This window comes from Nelumbo lutea, chromosome 2 (assembly GCF_056320005.1).
Source record: "Nelumbo lutea isolate HS-2025 chromosome 2, American lotus-T2T, whole genome shotgun sequence".
Lineage (NCBI taxonomy): Eukaryota > Viridiplantae > Streptophyta > Magnoliopsida > Proteales > Nelumbonaceae > Nelumbo > Nelumbo lutea.
In genome coordinates, this window is record NC_142685.1 from 39,249,005 (window position 1) to 39,265,927 (window position 16,923).

At 37.3% G+C, this 16,923-nt stretch overlaps 1 protein-coding gene across 5 annotated transcripts in view; it reads right to left on the reverse strand.

The window, feature by feature from the left end:
* LOC148870000 (Peptidase C13 family) overlaps positions 1 to 16,923 on the reverse strand; it is a 47,708-nt gene that overhangs the window by 29,095 nt on the left and 1,690 nt on the right. Inside the window, exons 2-5 of one of the 5 annotated variants that reach the window (XM_088969356.1) lie at positions 6,067 to 6,291; positions 818 to 868; positions 688 to 729; positions 438 to 582 (exon numbers count right to left, since the gene is read on the reverse strand). In XM_088969356.1, the coding sequence (XP_088825482.1) occupies positions 438 to 582; positions 688 to 713 (171 nt within the window). In that variant the 5' untranslated portion in view covers positions 714 to 729; positions 818 to 868; positions 6,067 to 6,291. Of the gene's footprint in view, positions 1 to 437; positions 583 to 687; positions 730 to 817; positions 869 to 6,066; positions 6,292 to 8,859; positions 9,461 to 16,923 lie in introns of all 5 variants that reach the window. The other 4 variants (XM_088969355.1, XM_088969354.1, XM_088969358.1 and 1 more) reach the window with 4 other exon arrangements.

Consider the following 16,923-nt stretch of genomic DNA (forward strand, 5'->3'; position numbering starts at 1 on the left):
TGTTGCCCAAAATCACCTAGACGCCTTGAAAACTATGTGCATGACACATTCAACCCAACTTGAGGGGGAGTGTTGCAAGGTGTTCTTTTCTTATTTTACGTAGCACAAGGGCATTTTTGTCATTTCACCTTATTTTATAATAAAATAGGGTATAGTGGGTGCTGCCGCTGACCCATGACAATGTTTCTCAATTCTTTTGTTCTCTCTCTCTCTCTCCTTTCTTTCTTCCTAGACTCTTCTTTGACAGATTACATGGTTAAATAACAACAAATCCTTTTTAATGTGAAAAATAATTAGAATTTCTATAAAGATATATTCTAGATACCTTCCATGCTGAATTAGACATAATCTTCTTTGACAGATTCATTGCGATCCTTAATAGAATGTATGCATGTTTACATAAAGATTAAACACCTAACTGGAATCACAAGACACACCTCAACATTATCTCCGTATAAGTTAAGACGGTGATTCTCATTGTTGAAGACTTGAGCAGGATACTTATTCCTGGCGTTGCAGGCCATATCATCTGCCAACATAAGTATTATCCTATCATCAGGTATTCCAAGCCGTTTTACCGTCCTATTAAAGAAAAAAGTAAAGAACATATCAGTATTCTATGAAAATGCAAAGATGCGGAAAGGGGAAAAAAGATTATGAGAACCTAAATTAAGACACATGCTTTACCTATATAAGGATAGAGTATTGGCCATGTGTCGGTAATTAAACCTGGTCAAGAAAAGTACTGAATCAAACAGCTAAGCGATGGAAGTACTGTTGAAGCAAGATGCATGATAATGGGAAATGCTTAATTTACAAGCTTTTGCAAGTTCAGCAACATGTTAGGCAATAAATTCATAGATGCCCCCTACAAATGAAAGAACATTAATGAGTTGAAAAAAAAAATAATATTATAAGAGCTTAATTTACAAGCTTTTGCAAGCTCAGCAACATGTTAGGCAACAAATTCATAGATGTCTCCTTCAAATGAAAGAACACCAATCAGTTGAAAATTTTTTAATATTGTAAGAATTAACCTCCATGATGGTTTTATCTAGCATTGCTCATTGATAAGGATGACAAAAAGGACAATATGCAGTATACTATTGATTTGTATGACTCCGAGTAATCCTCTTCTACCAAGTGGCTCAAATCAACTCAACTCAACTCAACTCAAAAAAGTCTTATTCCAATTATACGAGGTCAGCTGTAAGAATCCTGTTCCGTCATTCCATTCTATTCATTGTCATAACCATTATTGAACTATGAGACCTAAAATCATTTCTCACTACTTCAAACCATGGCCTATGCGGCCTGTGCTTAATTCATTTAGACCCTTCAACTTGCAGAAGTTCATTTCATACCAGTTCCATATAAGGTCATCTATGCACTTTTTTTAATGTATAACATATTAAACTTTATTGATTCTGAAAAAAGGAATAATTATATACAACAGCCAGAAATGCTGCTTGAACCACATATAAAAACTCTGTTAACTGTTTAGGTTAACATTAAGAAGCCCATTTGTATGCCAAAAGAGCTGTTGTCTGTTCACCCCATGCTTTGCTAGAGTGTCTGCAATTGTATAGGCAGCCCTAGGCACCCACTGAAAGCCCTTGATAACGTGCTTCTCTTACTAACCATCTGATCTAATTTCCCTCATTTTATCACCTATCAGGGCTACCCCTAGATTCTCATGAAAATGCTAATTTTTTACCCTACTTTTTAGTTTTCCAATTCATCCATCTCGACCTTCTCACATTTACTATAATTGTTTTTTTGGACACTTATCTTGATTGCCTAACATTATCTCCATAAAACACTGTTGGCATTGTGGTCATTCTATAAATTTATCTTTTAGCTTTCATGTGTATGCTAATGCTAGAAGGAGGAACATTATTTCAAGAATTCAGGTGGGGATGAGATGGTGGAGTGCTGGAATGAAATTCAGAAGAAGGTGGTAGGGTTCTACAAGAATCTATATACATCAAGAATCTAGAGTTGGATGCCCCTTGGGGAGATAGCCCCCAAGAAGCTGAGTGTTGCTTCAGCAAGTTGGCTTGAGAGGGAGTTTGGGTTGGAGGAAATGAAGGAGGCTTTAAAAGGTTTAAATGGGGATAAGGCTCCAGGTTGAGATAGTTTTAATTTGTTGTTCATAAAGGCATGCTGGAATATGCTAGAAAGAGAGTTTGATCTAATGTTTAAGGAGTTTCACAGGGGAGAAAATCTTGGAAAAAATGGCTAATGCCACATTTATATCTTCGACCCCAAAGAAGGATGGTACGGTGGAGCTGAAGGATTTTAGGCCAAGGTTCTGTCAAAAAGTGAATGTAGAGATTTCAGATCAAGGAGTGGAAAAGCTGGTCTGGTTTGCATGATCGATATAGAAAGCCTAGGACCATGTGGAGTGGGAATTTTTAGAAGAGATGCAAAGGTTGATGGGATTTGGAGAGAAGTGGAGGAGCTAGATGTTTGCTTGCATACCTTCGGTCTCACATTCCAAACTTATAAATGGTATATCCACGGAGTTTTTATAAGCATCCAGAGGATTGAGGCAAGGAGATCCATCATCTCCTACGCTTTTTGTGCTGGTTATGGAAGTATTGAATTTGTTATTGGAGAGAATGGTTAATTGAATCTTATTGAAGGATTCAAGGTGGGCAGAGAGGGACCTGTTATTACTCATCTGCAATATGCAGATGACACTTTGATTTTCTTGGATGCATCGGTTGAGTAGGTCTTAAATTTGAGAGAAAATTTGGCAAACTTTGAGTTCTTAAAGGGGCTGAAAGTTAATCTTTTAAAGAGTGTATCGATTGGAGTCAAGGAGGTGGAAAGGGAGGTTTTATTGGAGTTTGCTGGGGCTTTTGAATGCAGAACAGGGGAACTTCCTTTCACTTATTTAGAGATGCTGATTGAAGGAGCCTCAGAGTCAGGTGCATTATGGAGACCCATAGTGGAAAGGGTGGAAAGGAGATTGGATGGATGGAAAGAAAAATATCTATCTTTGGGAGGAAGGAAAACTTTAATCAAGAGTGTCCTTTCAAACTTACCAACTTATTACATGTCCTTATTAAGGATTCCATCTCAAGTGGCTGAAAGAATTGAAAAAAAAAAAATCAGAGGGATTTCTTATGGGAAGGGGTTTGCAGGGAAGGTGGGGGAAAGAAGTTTCATTTGGTACATTGGGGCAGAGTTTGTAAACCACAGAAAAAGGGTAGGTTGGGATTCAGGAGAGTGAAGAATTTTAGTAAGGCCTTGCTAGAGAAGTGGTTATGGAGATTTGGTTTAGGGGGGGAGGAAAATTCATTATGGAGAAGAGTGGTGGTCTTCGTATGGGGTGAGTGTGTCGAAGGGGATCATGAAATTCAACCAGGAGTTCAGATGCCCAACAAGTTTCTTAGTTGGAGATGGTACAAGAATCAGGTTCTGGGTGGATGATTGGTGCGGGGCAGGCAAATTGTGTGATCTATGTCCAAGGCTGTATAGGTTGGCTGAGGCTGAAGTTTCTATAAATCAATGTTATGAGAGGAGGGTGAACATCTGATATGGTGTCAAAAATTTAGAAGGCCTTTTCTGGATAGAGAAGTGGAGGAATGCATATCTCTACTGGAGAAACTAGAGGAAATGAAGGATATCATCTCAGACAAGGGATGAACTTCAGTGGAAAGAGTGCTCAAATGGTAAGTTCTCTGTTAAATCATGTTACATGGCTATACTCAAGGAAGATTCAGTTCCAAATCAGATAAATGCTATATGTGAAAATCCAGTTCTTCCAAGGGTTGAAGTGCATGCTTGGCTTGTGGCAATGGACAGTAATATTGACCGTGGACCATCTGAAATCCAGGGGTTTCAGCATGGCCAACATGTGTTTCCTCTGTAATGAACAGGAGGAAACTGTTGGCCATCTATTCTTCTCGTGCAAGGTTGTTGGGTTTTTATGGAAGATTTTCACTGTTTGTTAGGGTTATCAAACTTTCAGCCTGAATCTGCTGCAGAATTTTTTTTCTACATGGCCGAAGTTAAGAAGAAGCAAGAAAGCAAGACCGCTCTGGAGCTGTATTCCATTCGCAATTTGCTGGAATATATGGAAGGAAGGAAATAGATGAAATTTTGAAGATAAATATTGGAATCTGGACAAGATTGTGGTGGCTGTTAGCAACTCGATTGCAAACTGGGTTGTTCAACTTTGTAACTTTGGATGGTTTATTTTAATTCTTCTCCCTGTTAGTTCTTTTCTGTTGTTTTGTTTGCGGGTGATGCCTTGTCACCTACTAGATTGTAATATTTTTTTCTTATTTAATGAAATTTCATTTTACCATAAAAAAAAAATCCACAGTTGTGTCCAAACCTCCAACAATCCATGCAATATTCTTGTTGTTTGTTGATCACTACCATACCATATGATTTATTTGGCAACACAACTTACTAGACTGGCAATGCATTACGGTTAGGAACTAAGGATCAGTGTTTTAAAAGTGCAAGGTGCAAAAAAAGCGCAAAGGGCATTTCTTCCAGAGGTGCAAGGTGGGAAACACACCTTTCTGAAGCAAGGCACAAAATTAAAAAAAAAAAAATCAAAACAAATTAAGAAAATATTAAAAATAGTATGAATTAAAAATCCAAACTTTTAATTTTAAACAAAACGTTTAAAAACAAAGCCTATCATCTCAAATTTAAATACATAAAGATAACATATAAAACATATTCAAAGTGAAAATGCAAAAATAAAATAAAAAATAGTATACAAAACATAATCAAGCATGTCAAACTTTTAATTTCTTTACTTCTTTCTCAATTGCATTATTCCAAATAGTTAATGTGATGTTACATCTTTCATTCCTAATTCTACAAGCCACCTTTGTACCAAGCCCCTTGAGGCAAGTCCAAACAAGTACATGTTATGGTCTTAAAATTCTTAATCCCTAGAAAATTATTTTATAATTTTAATTCTTTTAAAAATATCCTTTTTAGGACGAATGAATGAACAACAATAGCACATAGGGGGTTCTCAGAGGTTCATTCATCCTAATAAAAGATATTTGTAAAAGATAATTGAAATTATAAAATCATTTTTTAGGGATTAAGAATTTTAAAGAACCTAACATGGTCTTGTTTGGGCTTTCCTCAAGGGGCTTGATCAGGAGTACAGGGGTAGAGCCCCCAGCCCACACACCTGGGCTGACGCACAAGGCCCACCAAGCACACACCTAGGCACAACAGGCACACACCTTTTGAAGGTGGTGCACCTGGACCTAGGCAAGGCACACACCTCAAAATGCACCTCACTTGTGTGCCTAAGTGTGCCTTTTAAACCACTGATTAGGATAATCACATTATATGCTCCTGATCTGATAACCATTAGTTCCTTTACATTACCAACTATCAAGAACAAATCTAACTTTTAAATTAGATAGAGCTCCATGTAAAATATCAGTTCAATGCCCATGTTACTCACTTCTTAAATGGGACTTAAAATAATTATAACTTTAATAATTACATGAAAAGGAATAGTAAAAATACTACACAAAAAAGAAAAAGAAAAAATTAGATCTTGATGCAGTTTATAAATCAATAAATAAATAAAATTTAATTGTTTTACTATCAACAGGTAGCCCCAAATTTACATTTATCATCCAAAGAATACTCACTCCCCTCGATCTTTTAACCATTTCCCTTTTTAATTTCAAGAAATGATGCTTATTTCTTGTTTTCTTTCCCCTAATGAAATTCAAAAATAGGTATCAGACCGCAAAGCAATAATAAAAAAAAGAATAAGGAAAAGAAAGGGTATTGTCTTTTTGACAGGTTGAAAAACAGGATCTTGTTTATCAAAAAAAGGGGAGATCTGTTTTGGGCTGCTTTGTAATTGTGTTTCAGGCTTATGTATGTTTAGTGTTTATGGTTCAGTCCTTGGGGAAGGTAACACCTCGTGCCTCCTCCTAGGCTGATTGTACTTTCGTTATTTGAATTAACAAAACTACTCTCATTTATCAAAAGAAAACAGGATCTTGTTACTTTGATCTCTAAAATTACTGAAGAGGAGAAAAGCTCAAAGTTGATTACCAGAAGCGGGAAGTGCAGACCAAGATGGCCCAATTATTAGTGTGCATTGCTGAAGGACTCCATGCATTCAATTCACAGAGGTGGATTGAAATCAATATCAAGAATAAAATCACTTTGCAACTGGAAAAGCTGTCAAGCTTCAGCCATCCTGCTCTTGCTTTAATGGCCATCTTTGAACCCGTTTCTTCTGCTATTTTGCTTTCAAAAACACCACCATGACAACCACTGTGAAAAATATATATATATATATATGAACCACTGTGGCAGATGCAAACCAACACACCAAAAAACCAGTTCATTTGCATTCTTTTGCTTCTTTTGATTTTTCTGCTCATCTTCCAAAAGAACCCCAGAAACAATTCCAAGGAGCAGTGATCCAAAACTTTGTCTTAGCTTAATTATAGGAAGTCACCATCATTCAGTGATTTGGTAATCTTATTTAAACAAGACAATAATGAAAAGAATTTATTCATAGTAATCTTCTGTGTCATTGATGAAAATCCATAGCAACATTGGAAAATATCTACCAATCATTCCCATTGTCCAACCAACATGCACAACATTGGATGATGCTTAAACAAATTGAGAGGCCCTGATTCCATTCTGAATGAAAATCAAAATCTACCATTAAATTATCACAATTTTTTAATTACTCTTAGGGGCTGTTTGACAAGTCTTTCTAGGTAGATCTTTCGACAGAGCCCAGTAGACAAGAAGACACACTGAGTTTTTGGGGTCTTGTCTTTAAAGATCAAGACTGTTTGGTACTTTGGTTCGTGTCCTAGTTTACTGGGCTGTTAAAAACAGTTGGAAAGCACGGAAAGACCAAAAGCTTCATTTGAAGCTTCCTGATTTTGTGCTTTTTCGGTCTTTCTGCATGCTCATCTTTGTGATCTTTCAGTCTATGCGATACCAAATGGAAAAAGACCATTTTTTGGTCCTTTGAGCTTCCCACAGATCTAAAAACGTGCCGAAAAGACACACCAAACACCACCTTAATTCTTTTTTTCAGCCACAGTAATTGGAATTGGAAACCCAGACACTAAACAGGGAAAGGGGATATTCAGATCAGCCAAGCAGGTCAAAATATAATGACTGTTCTTTTAAACTACATGATGTTTTTCTATTGCTAAAAGAAGTTTCGGCAGAGAGATAATCTAGATTGGGCACCGAAGGAAATGAAGAAGAAGGACAAAGTGGGGTGAGCCATCTTTTCTCAGTTTAGGGAAAACATCCTTCAAAATTTTTGTTTTGATCAGCAACAAAGAAGATGAATTCATTCACTAATTAAAACGCATCTTCCAACATTTCTCTAGAGGGGAGAGCTACCTAAAGCTCATCTCTGTTGCTTGATGACTAAAACCACAGAATCTCGCTAATATGGTTGTCAAGGCAACACCTGGGCAACTAGGCACCCTTGGTTGGGCACCTTGTCTGATCGCCATGACTTATAGCAAGAACGTGCCCACCTAGGCAACTATGCACCTGCCTAGGTGACAAAAATCACTAGGCAGGCACCTTATTATAGTATCATTTCTTTGTCTACATCTTACTAATTTGTGTGTTAATACATTCTATTATATACTATTATGCATCACTTGATACTTTGTTTAAAATTTTACTATTGAAATTTAAATGTTTCAAAGATTTTGAGAAAAGAATGAAAAATAAAAAAAAAAGAAAAAGAAAAGGATGAGGAGGTTTCTATTTCTTTTGCCTTTTTATAAAGCAACAGTTCCACTCATCTTTTTCTCTCTTACTCTCTATCTTAAACTTTTATCATATAAATTATAACCTTCTTCAGTTGCTTATTTAATATGAAATTTCTCTATTAAACACTTTAGTATTATTATTTTTGAAAACATTGAAATGAATATATTTAAAATACTATTGCCTTTTAGATATGATTATTTGCCATGTTTAGAAAGGAATTGTAATATTCTTTTTTATCAGTAATCAGTTCATTTCATTATGAATAATTAGATAGCACTGCAGCGATTTCTGTTCAATGTTTTAAAATACGGAAGTGTGACATGAGGCGTTCCACTACTTAGAGGCGTGAGGCGTAGTTCAGAACGTAAGTAAAAGGCATAAACCTCCTGAACAAAAGGAGACATAAGCCTCCTTAAGAGAAGGGGGAGGAGGAAGAAGAAACAACAAGATCTCATTTTTCTTTATTTTTAATAAAATTTTTTTGTATTAAGAAGAATGAAGATGCCCAGTACTAGCTGAAAGGAGGATCTCGTTTTTAATCTTTCCCCTTCCCTTCCCTTTTCTTTTCTTTCTTTTCTCCTTTTTCTTCTCTTTCTTTCTTTTCTTTCCCTTCCCTTTCTTTTCCTTTCCTTTTCTTTCCTTTCTTTTCTTTTTTTCTTTCTTTTTTTCTTTTTTTGTCTTTTATATGAGGTGTGTATGAGACACATGAAGCATACGCCTCTAGCACACCTCATGAAAAAGGCATATGAGGTTCACGCCTCTTACACCTAAGGCGTATGCCTCAGAGGTGTCAACGCTTCTGGCATACACCTTAGAGCATTTTGGGGGTGCCTTGCCTGGAGGTGCACCTCTAGACGTACACCTCCCATGCCTTTTAAAACACTGTTTCTGTTACAAGTGTAATCAATCCCTTTACAAATTGGAAACCCTAAATCACAGATTTGGCCAAAAGAGTTGATCCCTATACACCCCTTATTTTGCCAAGGTGTCATACATCCCTTGTACTGTCAACTCTAACAGCCTCTAAGTACTTTGCAATGCTCTTGATCTCTATAATGACATGTCTTTAAGTCCACACACCTGGGCTGCTGTCATTCATCGAAGAGATTACCAATTTTGATCCACCCTGAATCTCCACATGCTGAACCACATTGCTTTGCTATCTCCATTCCTTGGTGCAAGGCTAACACTTCAGCTCTTGCAGATTCCCCCATTCCAATTGGCCCAAAAGGCCAGAAAACAATGACATCACTTTCCCTATTCCCTGTTGGATCCCTGAAAACACCTCTAATTCCTTCCCTACCATCCTGGATTTCCCAAAGAATTTCCATCAAAGTTCAGTTTTATTTTATTAATTGGAAGGGGCTTCCAGTCCATTATTACTTTGTCTTGCACATTGGAAGATCTTGCCACTTCATTCCACGCTCTTAGGATATCACCTACTGTCACCATTTGGAATGCTTTCAAATTTTTTACCCAGTGAGCAATTTTATCTTTATACCCTCTACAAATGTCTTATAAGGTCCTGCACCTTTCCTTGAAGATTCTTTCATTTTGCTATTCCCAAATTGTCCAAATAGTTGCTGCCCTAGCTGCCTTCCATAATAGCCTTCCCCTCTTTTTTGTTTGTCTGAAGAAGCTTGGGCTAAACAATGTGGTAATATCTTGTGGAGGGTCCCACCTGCATTCAAAGAAAGAAAAAATGCACACCCATACATAATTTACAGAAGTAAAGAATATTAGTAGATAAGGAATGGTGTCACCATTTGCCTTGCATAAAACACATATATGTGCAGAGAGGCATTTATTTGGCCTTCTTCCCTGGAGAACATCATATGCGTTTATCTTTCCAGGAAAGCTTCCCAGCAAAAGGCTTGTATTTCATCTTTCTTTCACCGGGAAGGTTTTTTTATCAATAACCAGAACTTTTCATTAATGTTAAAAAGAGAAAAAAAAAAAAAAAGAGCACATGAAGTTCTTTTCACCATAGAGTTTAGTTAGAGCATCCACCATAGAGTTTGCAGTTCTTTTCACCCATTGTATCCTTACTTCCATATCCTTTGTAATCCATCTAAATTTATTCTTCTCATTGTTGTATCTCCACATCTTAGTTTCCTCGCTTTGAAGCCATGCCACTACCAATTTGGAACCCCCTTCAATAAATAGCTTCTGAATGTTCAGATTCCTGGCCCTTTGCACCCCCCCCCCCTCCATCAAAGCCATAACTTCAGTTATTAAAGAGTCTCCCTCACCAATTGGACCTGAGAATAAAGCAAGTACCTTACCCTCCTCATCCCTGAAATTGCCTCCAAGTCCTAACATTCCCAGGTTCCCCAAGCTACTTCCATCAAAATTTAGTTTGTTAAACCCTCTTTCCAATGGAGACCATAAAGAAGTGACTATAGTCCTTTTGATGGCTGATTTTAGCCACCTCCTTCCACTTTCTAAGTATATCGTCAAAGAAGACATGTGAGAACGCTTCTGTAGATTTCAATGAGCCACCCAAATCATGATGGTTTCAATTAAGGCTTCCTTAGTTCTTTCCTTCTCCCTAAAAATTCTTGAATTCTTTTCTTCCCATATTGTCCAGCTTATTGCTGCCCTTGTACATCACATAATTATTCCCCTCTTCTTTGGCCAAGGGAATGCTATTAGAGCAAAGAGGCTTGTGACATCATTCGGAGGAGTCCACATGTGCCCAAATAAGGAAAAAAACCATTCCCAAATGCTAACAACAAAGGAACAAGAAATAAATAAGTGATAACAAGTCTCACTATTGGCTGTACAAAAAATACACCAATGAGGGGGATAAGTACCACTTCTGTCTCTTTCTTTGGAGCCAATCAGAAGTATATATTCTTTCATGTACAACTTCCTAGCAAAAAGCCCCAATTCTAGGAGAGATAGGCTTATACCATACCTCCTTGACAGGAAAAGGTCACAAGGAATTAAGAAGAGGTTGGGTAAGAGCCTTCAAAAAAGAAGCACATGAGTAAGAACCAAAAGGAGAGCAAGTCCAAGTTCGTCCATCTAGCTCAGAGGGAACGAAAAAGACTTCTTCTAGGGATCAGAGAAATGTAAGGACACTGAGTAGTTTGAAGTCCCTTAAACCAACCAGGGTTCCAATCACAACCAATACTCGAATTTAAAGGAACTAGGAATTTGGAAATAGGCTCATTTTTAAAGCAAGATAAGGTAAACAAAGAGGGATAAAAGGTCCTTCAAGGTAGAGTTCCCACACCAAATCTATTCCCAAAATTTAATGTGATTCCCAAAGTTAAGATCATATCTATTCCCAAGAGTCAATGTATTGCCCACATCTTGTCCCTTTCTTTAGGCATTCTCCATAACCATTTCCCTAGAAAAGTCAAGTTTCTTTTCAGGACATTTCCTATTCCAAGACCCCCCCCCCCATATCTCTTGCTTCTACTAACTAACTCCCAACACACCTTATGGTCCCCCCTATCGTCACCTGGCTCCCATAAAAAATCCCTCATCATTTTCTCAATTCGCCTGTCCACACCTTCTGGAACCTTAAACACTAACATATACATGGAAAGGTTAGCTAGAATTAATTTTATCAAGGTAACCCTACCTCCTAAGAAATGTACCCCTTCTTCTAACAAGCAAGATCTTTTGAAAACTTTTCCAACATCGGGCTCCAGAAGCTAAAGTCCTTTAGGTTGGCTCCTGAAGTTAGTCCTAAGTACTTTAGAGGCCATTAAGACGCATTAGTGCATTACACCCCAAAATTCCAGCACAATCTACTAGTTCCTTATCTTCCAGTATTGACACTTGCGATGCAATTCTATCGAAATTTACATTTAAGTTGGATTCTCTTTCAAAGAATCGCACTACCAACTTCGAATTTCTAACCCAAACTAGATAGTCACCTTCACATAATAGAATGGTGTCATCTACAAATTGTAGGTGGGGTAATCAGCATTCTATCCCTCACCACTCTCCACCCTCTTACTAGTTGTCTTGAATATGACTTTAGAATTAGTCTACTCAAAACATCTACAATTACAATAGACAAAAAGAGGGATAGGGGGTCTCCCTACCCAATTCCACGCCTGGCATCAAAGAAATCCGCCACTATATTCCATTCAGTAGCACTGAGTAATGACAAGTCTGGATACAGTCCCAGACCCATTTGCACCACCTCTAGGCTCTACCTAAACCCAAAGTGAGTCAAAACCTTCATTAGGAAAGACCAATCAACCAAATCATAATCTTTTTTTTCCAAATCCAATTTGCATATGAAAAAACTGAAAGGACTAGGTTATCAAAAAAAAATGCACAAGAAAAAAGGCCAAAAGGAGAAGGTTCCATACTCTACTCTACTATCATCCAACCTTGGGTCCAATAAATCATCCCCAATTTATTTAACAGTTCAATCACAAGCTTGCACTCTCTATCTCTTAGGTCTCTTCTAAAACCAAAATCCCAATATTTAACCAAGAATTTTGAGGCACTCCAAAAAGAAGCAATGGGTTTCTTCTAAAACTAGAAAGGGATTAAAGCAAGGAGAATTGGGTTTTGAGAGGGGTGTCACCCAACCAAGTGTCTTCTCAAAAAAGGATTCTATTTCCACACCCTACATCAAAACTCGTGATTTTTAAGAAAGTAGGGAGTGTCTCAGGCATAGTTGTCAAGGCGACGCCTAGGCAACTAGGCGGTTTTTCATGGTCGCCTCGCCCAAACGCCAAAAATTTTGCATATTAGGCGGCCGCCTACATACATCTAAAAAACTTTTTTTTTAATTTATTGTTTTGATATTTTTTTTAAATTTATTGTTTTAATATTTTATTGGATGTTCTATTCTTTTAAAATAAATCTGGTTACATTATATCGTTTTAGTATTAAGACCAAGTATACAGCCTGTTTTTTCTTTATGTCATAAGGGTTTTTTTTTTGTTGGATTGGAGAGGAGTAGAACTGAATGCTTCAAGCCCCAACCCAACTGCATCGCACCTCAGCTCCAGCAGGTAAGTTCTTCTAATCTTCTTCTTCTTCTTCTTTTCCAGATTTCGGACATTTTTTCCTTTTTTTCGAAAAAACAGGGGCTCCACCAGTCCTCCCTTTCTGCACTCATCTTCTTCTTCTTTTCCAGATTTCAGCTGAAACAGTCCTGAGTTCTCTCTTATCAGCTCAGACATTTTCTCATTTTTTTCGTTAAAACAGGGGCTCCACCCCCATACTCCTCAATCCTCCCTTTCTCCACTCATCATCATCATCATCTTTTTTTTTTTTTGCCTTGTTTTTTAAAAAACAGGGGCTCCGCCCTATACTCCTCTCCTCCCTTCACTGATTCAGTCATTGTTCTCACTTCTCACTTCAGTTTTTAACAGCTGAACCTATCATTAATATATATGAATATGATTATATGGCTGAAATCTATAGATTTTATATTTATAGATTCCATCGCCTAGGCGCCTGAGCGCCCCATGGTCGCCTAGCCTCGCCTAGTCGCCTTGACAACTATAGTCTCAGGAATTTTAGTATTCTTGATAAAGAGAATTGTCTATTTTTCAATTAATATACATGCTAATTGGTATATAATAATACTAGGGAACAAACCAAATCTTAGCTTTTATTTTATAAAATTCGTATTGCTTAAGTGACGCCTTGGCAACTATGTCTCTCTCCTCTCTCCTTTTTTTTATCAATAACAAGCAACTTTCATTAAAAAGTAAGGAGATTTAAGTATAGAGAAAAGGGTGGAGATAAGCTCTCTTAACTCTCCCACCAAGAAGTCTAGAATGCAAAAGTTACGAAAAAGCCCAAAAGAAAGCACCCCTGCTCACCTCTTGTTTAGCTAACCCATCAAAAAAGGAGTTGGCACCTCTTTTCACTGACTTCAACTTTACTTCAATATCCTTTGTCATCCACTTAAATTTCCTCTTTTCATTATCAGAGCTCCAAAAACCAGTTTTTTTTTTGGTAAAACAAAAACCAGTTATATCTTCATTCATCCAACCCACCACCAACTTAGAATCTCCTTCCATAACCAATTTATTAATGTTCAAATCCTTGGCTCTTTGTACTCCTTCCAAAGCTGCCATAATCTCAGCCCGAAGAGAATCACCCATTCCAATTGATCCAAAAAAAAAGAGCAATTACATTTCCTTCCTCATTCCTAAGTATGCCCCCAATGCTTGAAGGCCCAGGGTTTCTAGCACTACTTCCATTAAAATTCAACTTGGCAAAGCCACTGGGATGGGGGTCCAAGTATGTAGAGAGGTCTCCTTAGCTAGAGCTGACCTTGCCACTTCCTTCCAATTCCTTAGCAGATCATCAATTGAGAGGTCTTTAAACAACTCCAAAGACTTGAGCCAATGCACCACTCTAATGTGAATCACCTCTAGAATAGTTTGTAGTCCTCCCTCCTTATTCGAAAAGATTCTTGAGTTCCTTTTTCCCAAAGAGTCCAGCAGACCGCAGCCCTTACACATCTCCACATGATTCTCCCTTTTTTCATTGGTCAACTGAACAAAGTAGAGGCAAATAGACTTTACACATCCAGCAGAGGAGTCCACCTACACCCAAACAAAGAAAAGAACAAATCCCAAATATATTTGGCAAAACGGCAGAAGATTAATAAGTGGTAATCATAAGGCTGCAACTTGGGCCAGGTTGGCCCGAAGCCAACCCTAACTCAACCAGAAAAAGTCGGGTTGGGTTGGGTCGGGTTGATGCTCGAGTTAGGGTTAGAATTGAAATTCATGAACCCGACTTTATTTCAGGTTGGGTTAGGGTTGACCCCTTGGGCAACCCGAACCCGACTCTATAGTATGAGTCATATATAAATATATGTTATATATTATATATCATACATTGATTTTTTAGATATACGATAGTTGTATAGTCCTCACTACATACTAGCATGTCTTTCTTTTAAGATAATCACTTCAGCTAATCCTAAATGAAAAGACTAAAACCTTAATAGCATATTTTATGTTTTTTGAATATTTTATTCTTTATCTCCTCTCTAATGTTTGATGCCTATAAAAGATCTATCATAAGTCATAACTCATAGTAAACTATAATCATTTCAAACACTTATTTTTCCGATATTGTACTAAAAGAACCAATAAAAACATCAACAAACAAATACTAATAAAATATATGATTTATTAGTGAGGGTTAGCCGGTTAGGGTTAGGGTTGGGTAGATCGGGTTGAAGGTTGGGTTGGGTTAAGGTTAGGGTTGGGGGTTTAGAACTTAGGGTTGGACTAGGGTTGGCCTCAACCTGACCTAACCTGGCCCGACTTGCAGCCCTAGTAATTGGAATGCAAATCATACCTGATCTATCACAAAAATGAAAAATAGAGGCAAAATAGCTTGGATGGCTTTCAAATACATTTGGAAAAATGACAAAAGATTAATAAGTGGTCATCGGAATGCAAATCATACCTGATCCATCATAAAAATAGAGGCAAAATAGCTTGGATGGCTTTCCACGATGAAGTTCTTGTAGTCCTAGCCAGAATTCCAGCATCCCATCCATTATCTGCAACACCTATGAATATTACCTGCTACCTTAGCCCACAACTTTTCCTTCTCTAAGGAAATCTCCATAACTACTTCCCCAAGAGGACCAAATTCCTCTTTTGAATATTCCCAAGGCCAAGGCCTCCAAACTTCTTACTTCTACTTACTTACCAATTCTCATCTCACCCTATGGTTCTTTTTCTCCTCCCCTAGTTCCCAAAGAAAATCTGTCATTAATTTCTCCAACTTTCTAGCACCACTAAAATTTTAAACACTAACAAAAAATAGACAGACAAATTGGCTAAGGCGGACCTAATTATTGTAACTCTCCCTCCAAAGAATAGATAATTCCTCTTCCAAGAACAAAGTCTCTTTTCAAATCTTTCTACAACTGATTCTAAAAATCTCCTTTCTTGGGGTTACCTCCTAGGGGCATTCCAAAATAATTCAAAGGCCATATGGACACCAATATCCAAAAGATATAGATACCTACACACTCTACTACCTCATCCTCCTCCATATTGATTCCAATTATACAAATTTTTTTCGAAATTCACCTTTAAGTTGGACATGTGCTCAAAAAGTTGTACAATAAGTTTCAAGTTCCTAATCCAACTCGAATCACCACCTCCACAAGTACCATATCATCTACAAATTGCAAGTTAGTAATTGGTACCCATTCCCTACCCACTCTCTATCCTCTTACTAAATTTGTAGAATAAGCTCTAGAAATTAGTCTTCCTAGGACATCTACTACAAAGGTAAACAAGAATGGAGAGAGAGGGGGTCTCCTTGTCTTATACTCCTCAAGGCCAAAAAGAAATCCACCATCGTCCCATTAACCAAAACAAAAGAATGGCAAGTTCTAACACACCCCAATACCCATTCATAAGCATCGAAAAACAGCTAACTTAGGCTGATTTGGAGTCGCCACCCATCATTTGAAAGACTTGGAGGTGATGAGACATACAAGAGTTGAGTTCAAAATTACTTTTAGCTTGATAGTGACTCCAAACCCAAGGCACCAATTGAACCAGTCCGAGTAAGACTCGGATGGGAGAGGGAAGGGGTTAAGCATTCCTCTCCCACTTCTAATAGGTGGGGCCCACATGGGGTTCCAAAGAAGCACAAGCACAAATACGTAGCACTTAATAAAATAACAAAAAAACGAATAGTAAGGAAATAAAGTGAGAATAACTCACTTATCTACTATTATTTATTTATTCTATTTTTTTTGTTTGTTTTGTCATATGTTATTATTTTTTTATTTCTTATTTCCCCGCCTTTATATATTTTTTATTTTGTTATACATTATCATACTTTTTATTACTTTTTTACAAATCAACCACTGAACCCACAAAGGAAAAAACTCTCTTCCTCAATCTAAATAAATGGCCTAATAAAAACGTGGGGGAAATCTCCTTCTAGACTCTTTTTGTTTTTCTTTTTTTATCAATAACAGAGATTTCATTAATTGGTTAAAGATTGAAAATACATAGAAAGGGAGCTAAAATAGCTTCAATCCCCAAAACTGTCACTAGACACCCAAAAAACAAAGCTCCTATTCACCCCTTGTCTAGCTAAGCCATCTACAAAAGAATTTGCACTTCTGTTTATCCATGTGCATTGAACTTCCATATCTTGATC